Genomic DNA, 9295 nt, shown 5'->3' on the forward strand with positions numbered 1-9295 from the left:
CCAGTGGGGTCTTTGGACTAGTGGCTTGGAGATGTGTGACACTTGCTGAGATTCCCTGCCACTTTTCTTTGTTCTTAGCTGTCCCCCAGATGATTTCAGTCATGTGAATTCTCAGCTTTCTGAGTGAGGCAAAGCAAAAGAGTGTCTTCTGGTAGTACCCTGAAAAGCTGGGGAAGCTAGATGCTTAATCCACTCTCTTTATTCTTGAGAAAAATTATGGGCTGAGGGGTTCTCTGAACTGAGGGTTTCTCTGAACTGAACTGCAGGAGAAATGAAACTGTTCTTTTTAACTGTTTTCAATGTAACTGTTCTCAGATTTTGTGCTCTGTTATGGTGCTGGAACCTCTCAGCTGGACTCTGGGGTTTTCATAAAGGTATTTTCATCTGTGAATGGTTGTTAAGTCAGTGTTTTTGTGGGGGGTCCAGGACTGGGACCTATTATTCTGCCATTCTGCTTACATCACTTTTTTCCATATATATTTTAGTATCAGCTTTTCAATTTCTACGAAGAAGTCAGTTCAGATTCTAATAAGGATTGAATTCAACCTGTGGATCAGTTTGGGGAGTATTTATTGCCATCTTGGCAATATTAAGTCTTCTGATCCATGAACATGGGATATTTTTCCATTAATTTAGGTGTTTAGTTTCTTTCGACCATGTTTTGTGGTTTTCTGAATATAGGTTTTGTGCTACTTTTGTGAAATTTATTCCTAAATATTTTATTGTTTTGATGATATTGCAGATGGAATTGTTTTCTTAATTTCACTTTTGGATTGTTCATTGCAAGTTTGTAAACTACAGTTGATTTTTGTATATTGGTGTATCCTGCTGAACTTGTTTATTCTAATAGTTTTTTGGTGGATTACTTAGTGTTTTCTATCTATAAGATCATGTCATCTCTAAATGGAAATAGTTATACTTCTTCATTTTCAGTCATGATGCCTTTTATTTCTTTTTCTTTCCTGAGTGGCTAGAACCTCCAATACAGTGTTGAGTAGAAGTATGAAGAGTGGACATTCTTGTCTTGTTCCAGATCTTAGGAGGAAATTACCTAGTCTTTCACTTTTAAATACACTGTTAGATATCGATTTTTCCTAGATGCCCTTTATCAGGTTAAGAAAGTTCTTCTGTATTATATTCCATTCTGTTTTGTTCATTCTATTTAAGTGGGTTTTTTTTAAGTTTTACTAATGAAAATGTGTTAGATTTTTTCTGAATCAGTTGAGATGATCATGTGATTTTTGTTTTTCATTTTGTTGATATGATGTAGTACATTAACTAACTACATGATGTTAAACCAGTCTTACATTTCTGGGATAAATTTATATTCATAAGATGTTAATCTGTAGTTTTCTTTTTTGGGGGTATCTTTGGTTTTCATTTAGGTTAATATTGGTCTCAGATAAGTAATTGGGAAATATTCCCTTCTCTTGTTTTTCAGGAGGTATTTTAAAGAATTGTTACCAATTGTTCTTTAAATATTTGGTAGAGTTCAGTGGTAAAGCCATGTGGACACAGGATTTTCTTTGTGGGGGTAGTTTTTCTGATTATGAATTTAAATTGTTCTTTTTTTAATAGGCCTGTTCAGATTATCTATGTCTTTCTGAGCCAAAAACTAGTAATTTGTATCTTCTAAGGAATTTCTCCATTTCTTCTAAGTTATTTAATTTATTGGCATATAATTGCCCATTTATTCCCTTTTAATTCTTTTTATTTTTGTAAGGTCAGTAGTAATGTCCCTCTTTCATTTCAGATTCCACTAATTTGGATGCTGTTTTTTTCCTGGTTAATCAGGATAAGTATTGTCAGTTTTGTTGATTTTTTTAAAAAGAACTAGCTCTTGGTTTCATTGATTTTTTTCCATTGTTCTCTATTTCATTATTTCTTACTCTAATCTTTATTATTTCATTCCTTTTACTTTAGGTTTAGTTTGTAACAAATTATTATGCCATTATCACATCTTACAAAATTGAAAATTTTTATTGAGGTATAATTGACATACATCATTATATTAGTTTCAAGTGTACAACATAATGATTTGATATTTGTATATATTGTGAAATGATCACCACAATAAGTCTAGTTAACATCCATCACCATACAATGTTACAAAAAATTTTTTTTCTTGTATAGGGACTTTAAAGATTTACTCTCTTAGTAAACTTTCAGTTAGCAACACAATATTATTAACTGTAGTCACTAGGTTGTGCATTATATCCCCATGACTTACTTATTTTATAACTGGAAGTTTGTACTTTTGACCTCCTTCACCCATGTCACCTGCTCCCCAGGCCCCTACCTCAGGCAGCCTCCAGTCTGTTCTCTGTATCTGTGAGCTTGGTATGTATGTATGTATGTATGTATGTATGTATGATGTATGTATGTATGTATTCATTCATTCATTCATTCATTCAGATTCCTTGTATAAGAGATCATTTGGCATTTGTCTTTCTGGCTTATTTCATGTAGCATAATGTGCTCAAGGTCCATCCGTGTTGTCAAATATCAAGATTTCATTCTTTTTTATGGCTGTATAATGGTCCATCATATGTGCATGTGCATGTGTGTAAGTGCATGTATGTGCATATCTATATTGTGTGTGTGTATTAAATACACATTTTCTTTATTCATCCATTGATGGACACTTAGGTTGTTTCCATATCTTGGCTATTGTAAATAAATAATGCTTCAGTGAACAAAGGGGTACAGGTATCTTTTTGGGTTAGTGTTTTTGTTTTCTTTAAATATGTAGAAGTGGAATTGCTGGGCCGTATAGTAGTTCTATTTTTAATTTGTTGCAGAAACTCCATACTGTTTTCCTTAGTGACTGTATCCGTTTACAGTGCCAACAATTTTTTAATTCATGCTTAATTTTCCTTATATTATCAGGTATATTTATATAGATATATATTTCAAATCAAGATCTCAAAAAGAACCACATGTATTGGGTTAATATGTCTTTTAAATATCTTTTGATATGTGAAGTTCTCTTTTTCTACATGCCATTTATGTGTTTCATTTCCCACATTTTGAAGTTGGCTGATTGGATCCTTCAGTATTATTTCATGTTTCTCCTTTCTCCAATGTAAAAAATAACCTGATAGATATGGAGTCTTGATTAAATTCAGTCTCATTTTTACAGCAAGTATATTTTATAGTTGGTGTTTTTACCAATCTTATTGTGTCATATGAGGGGTATCATTTGGTATCTGATTGTCAGTAAGACTGATCAGTGGGTTTCACTGTTGTCATCCTAATCCATCCATTATTTAATTTTTCATTAACTGCCTAATAGTTTTAGTACCAATTACTGATTATAGTCTAGAGATGTTGTCATACTGAAAAATGGTGATTTTCCAGTTCTATCATTTCATCTGTGCTTATTAATTGGAATCCTTTTAATTGAAGGATTTTAATAAAAGTAATCTTTCCTCCAACAACTACTGTTACCCTAAATTTTAGTCTGGAAGCAGATTTCCACAAATCACTCAATGGGATGCACTACATTAACAAAAGGAAGGATAAAAACCATGTGATCATCTTGATAGAGGTTGGAAAAACATATCACAAATTCAATATCCATTCATGATAAAAACTCTCATGATAAAAACAAAGTTGAGTATAGGAACATACCTCAACATAATTAAGGCCATATATGATAGACCCACAGCTAACATCATATTCCATTGTAAAAGCTAAAAGCTTTTCCTCTAAGATCCAGAACATGACAAGGATGCCTACTCTCACCACTTTTATTCTATGTAGTACTGGAAGTCCTAGCCACAGCAGTCAGATAAGAAAAAGAAAGAAAAGGCATCCAAATTGGTAAGGAAGAGGTAACATTATCACAATTTGCAGATGATATGATACTGTATGTAGAAAACTCTCAAGACTCCACCAAAAAGATGTTAGAATTAACAAATGAACTCAGTAAATTTGCAGGATGATAAAACCAATATACAGAAATCTGCTGCATTTCTATATACTAATCATGAACTAGCAGAAAGAGAAATCAAGAAAATCCCATTTATAATTGCATAAAAATGAATAAAATACCTAGGAATAAATTTAGCCAAGAAGGTGAAAGATCTGTACACTGAAAACCATAAGACACTGATAGAAGAAATGAAAGATGACACAAATAAATGGAAAGATATTCCATGCTCATTGATTGGAAGAGTTAATGTTAAAAAGACCATTATATGCAAAGTTGTCAAGAGATTCAATGCAATCCCTATCAAAATACCAATGGCATTTTTCATAGAATTAGAGTACATAATCCTAAAATTTGTATAGAACCACAAAAGACCCTGAATAGCCGAAGTTATCTTGAGAAAGAACAAAGCTGGAGGTATCATGCTCCTTGATTTCAAACTATATTTCAGAGCTTTAGTAATCAAAACAGTATGGTAGTGGCACAAAAATAGACACATAGATCAATGGAACAGAATTGAGATTCCAGAAATAAAACCATGTATATATGAAAAGGAGGCAAGAATATACAATGGAGAAGAATAGTCTTGTCAATAAATGGTATTAGGAAAACTGAACAGCTACATACAAAAGAATGAAACTGGACCACTGTCTTACACCATACATAAAAATAAACTCAAAACAGATTTAAGAACTAAATATGAGACCTGCAACAATAAAGCAGCTAAAAGAAATCATAGGTAGTATACTCTTGAATTATTGGCATAATTTTTTCTGGATATGTCTTCCCAGGCAAGGGAAACAAAGGCAGTAACAAGTAAGTGGGACTGCATTAATAAGTTAAAAAGCTTTTATTCAGTAAAGGAAACCATAACAAAATGTAAAGACTACCTACTGAACAGGAGACTATTTGCAAATAATATATCCAACAAGGTTGTAATATCCAAAATATATGAAGAACTCATATAATTCAACACTAAGAAAAATAATCCAATTAAAAAAAATGTCAGATGGACTGAATAGACATTTTTTCAAAGACAACATACAGATAGCCAACAGACACATGAAAAGATGCTCAGCATCACTAATTATCAGGGAAATGCAAGCCAAAACTACAGTGAGATACCACCTCATGCCAGTCAGAATGGTCACTGTCCAAAAGACAAGAAATGACAAGTTCTGGCAAGGATATGGAGAAAAGGGAACCTTTGTGCACGATTTTGGTAATGTAAATTAGTACAGACACTAAAGCACTCTGGTGGTTAAATTTCTATTTAAAAAATTAAAAATAGAAATGCCTTATGACCCAGTAATTCCACTCCTGGGGATTTACCCAAAGAAAACAAAATCACTAATTTGAAAAGATATATGCTCCTCTGTGTTTATCACAGCATTATTTAAGTAGCTCAGATGTGGAAGCAACCTAAGTGTCCATTAATAGATGTATGGCTAAAGAAAATGTGGTATGTACATACAGTGGAATGCTACTCAGCCATAAAAAGGAATGAAATCTTGCCTTTTGTGACAACATGGATGGCTCTAGAGGGTATTATGCTAAGTGAATATAAGAAATAAGTTGGACAGAGAAAGACAAATATCACATAATTTCACTTATGTTTGGAATGTAAAAAGCAAAACGAACAACCAGACAAAATAGAAGTAGACTCATAAACATGGAGAACAAACTGATGGTTGCCATCAGGGAGGTCAGTGAGGGGACAGGCAAAATAGGTAAAAGGCATTAAGAGGTACAGACTTTGAATTTTAAAATAAATAAGTCACATGGATGTAAAGCACAGTATAGGGTAAACAATGTTTAGTCCATTCATGGAAATTTGTTTTAGGAATAATGAACTGTTATCTTAACAACCTCCAGAAGGTATCAGATTTCAAAATTTTTGTTTTATAATATCACAATCTCATAGATTTAAACATATGTAATATGTCTCACTTTATTGAAGTTATTTTAAAAAGTCAATCTTTTTGCTCAGATTGTCTCATATTTTTGAGAACCCTATTCAAGATGGATCCTATGACCTTTGTCACAATATATCTTTTATAACTTGCTTTTTGAATAAGATGTCCCTGATTATCTTTTACATTCCTTGCACAGTAAATGGAGTCAACAATTTTTCCAAGGGATTCTCTGAATCCCTTTAGTAGGAAATTTAGAGACAAAAAATACCAGTGCAAAGATTTCTCATCACTATTGGGTCTTTTCAAAAGGAAGTGCATTTCTTTTTTTAGAAAAAGAAAAATGAGTACAGACATTGTATAGGATTTCCAAATCAAATTCAAGATTATTTCCTTAATTTAAAATTCAAATCTCCTCTTCCTTTTACAGTAATAATCTTATATTAACAATTACATAATTGCTTTATTCTACAATAAATGTAACAGTTTGAAAACAACAGTGGTATTAGGAATAATACGGTTATTGAGTAGTTTAACATTTCTTTGAAGGTCTTTCTTTTTGACCATAGGATATATCTCATAGATCTTTATTCCACCAAGATTATACAGTCCAAATATTTGTTATGAAGTCATTTGAAGTAATTATTTTGTGTGATTATGTCACCAGATACATAGTTAAGTTTATTTGTTTCATTTTGGTTTGATTTTTAGAGATTGATTTTCTATGTCTTCCTTGATAGTATTTTGTGATTTGGTGAAATCTGTAAGAGGGAAAAGCTTAAGGAAGGATTTTTTTTGTCTGTAGTTACTTTTGGGATTGAGTAATTAAATTTTTTCCTAGTACTTATTCAACTTTATTTTTTACATTCATATTTTTGGTACACTTAGAATTATCCTGGTGTTTGGTGTGAGATAAAATCTTTTCTCTTCACATTGAGTATCCATTTTTCCTAGTACCTTTTATTAAAAAGTTATCACTTCCATCCATTGGAAATACTACCATTTCATATACTAAAATTTCATTTGTGCAGTAGCATATTTTTAATTTTTCTGTTTCTACTGTTGGTTTGTTTCTTCATATTCCAGTGCCATATTCCCTTAATTAACAGACATTATAATACCTTTTATACCTTTTAATAGGGATAGTTTCTTCATCATTGCTGTTTTTTTTATCAGTGCTTTCATGTCTTTTCTTGCTTATTGTTCTTCTAAAAGATCTTTATAGTTAACTTAGTCTAGTTCCAAGGGGAAAAAACCAATTTTATTGAAGTCATGTAAAGTTTAATAAGTAACTAAGGGAAAAATAACACATTTGTGATGAGAGTCTTTTTGTCCAAGAACATGAATTGATTCTCTACTTGTTCTTAATCTACCTTTGTGGTTTTCAAAAGCATACACTATTTCTTAAAAGGTTGAGATTTCTAATTTTTAGTTAAGTTTATGCCTACTGAAAGTACTAGCTTTAAATATATTTAAAAATATTTTGTAGAATGCAATATGGGCATCTGTATTCTGTCATATAGTTAATATTTACTGAATATTCTGTTATATACCTGACATTGTGCTCATTTTGGGATGAAATGATATACTAAAATTTCTGATCTTAAGGATCTCAGAGTCTAACTAGGATGCTAGCAATAAAAAGGTAATTTTTATTCAGTGTGAATTGTTCCCATATTGAAAGTCAGCATAGGAGGCAAAAAAAAAAGCATATCCATGTGTTTCGGAGTTGAAAATAGTGGAAAAGCAGCCTTACAATCTTGTTTAAATGTGTTAATACAAATAATGTTTTCGAAAATATTGGCACATAGTAAATTCTGACTCCCATAATGATGATAATGGTAATGGTGGTTGAAGAGTTCTCATTGGATATCAGTTCCAGACTGAAATCAGAAGCAGTTGATCAGGTAAAGGAGGTTACCCTTCCAGGTAGAGCTTCAGTGTAACATTTTCATAGTGGTAAACTCTGACCAGTACCCGAAAAAAAAAAAGAGGGTAAAGAAGTCATAAAATGTCCTTCATTGGAATTAAGCTTGTTTTTGAGATATTTCAATTGTGGTTCTCTTTTTCCTTTTACATTTCTTCCCTATAGTTCAGTTCCATTATTTTATCACTGGAGTAATCCTTTCCAGTAAAAACTAGTTGAATTTTGTAGAAATCTTAAAAAAATCTGTATAAGAAAAAACTCATTTTAGCTCTGTATCATTGATTAAAAGTGTTTTTGATCTTTCCTTATTACAGGTTTGCCCTTTTGTTTGTTTGTTTGTTTGTTTTTGGTAACATCTCTTTTTCCTTGCAGGATGATAATGTCAAATCCCTCCTCTGTAGCTTGATCTATTGTAGAAGTTCAATTACTGCCGAACAAGTTTTGAATTCTGAATGTTTCTTGCAACCAAAGGGGAAATCAACTCCAAACTCAGAAAAAGATACGGAATATACTCAATACAAAGAGGAAGAAGAATTAAAGATGGAGAACTTGGATAAATATAAGAAAAATGCAAAAAATAGTGAAGCCAACTTTGAATGATTAATATTCTTTTGTTGTTACAGATGTTCCTTTAAAAAACCTTGTTTAAAGTTTGGTTAAACAAACAGAAAAATATGGAAATGTAATGGTTAGACAGGTTGTGTCTTTGGTATTTCAGTTGTAAAAAATAAAAGTTGTTTGGCTATACAAAAATTCTATACTTTGAAATTGCATTTAACTGGAGTTAAGGAAGGATTTTTTGGCTGCAGTTACTTTCTGAAATTTTATAATTATACTATGATACTTGAAATAGAAAAAGTTATTAGATTGTTGGGCAGATCATATACAGATTTTCAGTATGTTTGGCCAGCTGATGATGAAGGGTGATATTTTTATTCAACAAATGATAGTAGACATCTGCTTTGTACTGAGTTCTGGGGATATGAAGATAAGTAAAATATGGTCCTTACACTACAAAGCACACACTCTTGAGAAAGTGAGAGATGTAGACCAATATCCATAATGCAATATGGAATATCCAGGGATAGCTCTGGACAGAGCTTTATGCGGGGGTTCTCATCCTGTGGAAGAGAGGTGTCAGATTCCACTTCTATTTGGGATGACAGTGTGCTGGCTCTAATACTACACTTAATTTTCTCTGTTAGTGGAGGCCTTTTGGCTAAGTTTAGCAAATAAGGCTCCTCAAAAGGCGCTGAAGCTTTCTGGAAGAGGTAAGTGCTTTAGTAAAGTCTTAAAGGATGAATAGTAAAGGTGAAGGAGGAACAAGAGTATCTTAATTAGCATAGAAAGCATGATGAAAGCACAGAAGGGAGAAACAGTTGTGTTTGATAGTATAAAATATGAAGTAGGGAATAGTTGCTGTAGGTGGATGAGGGCTTTGTATGAAATAATAAAATGCTCAGACCTAATCATTTCATGGGAAATATGGAGTCACTGAAGAATTTTAACAGCTTAACTCCT

General features: G+C 32.1%; 1 protein-coding gene across 5 annotated transcripts in view; it reads left to right on the forward strand.

Moving 5' to 3' along the window:
- STK31 (serine/threonine kinase 31) overlaps positions 1–8543 on the forward strand; it is a 123973-nt gene extending 115430 nt beyond the window's left edge. For all 5 annotated transcript variants that reach the window (XM_057504587.1, XM_036877788.2, XM_036877806.2 and 2 more), the window contains one exon: positions 8147–8543. In XM_057504587.1, the coding sequence (XP_057360570.1) occupies positions 8147–8374 (228 nt within the window). In that variant the 3' untranslated portion in view covers positions 8375–8543. The remainder of the gene's footprint in view (positions 1–8146) is intronic.
- Positions 8544–9295: the final 752 nt, after the last annotated feature.

The sequence above is a fragment of the Manis pentadactyla genome, chromosome 7 (genome assembly GCF_030020395.1).
Source record: "Manis pentadactyla isolate mManPen7 chromosome 7, mManPen7.hap1, whole genome shotgun sequence".
Lineage (NCBI taxonomy): Eukaryota > Metazoa > Chordata > Mammalia > Pholidota > Manidae > Manis > Manis pentadactyla.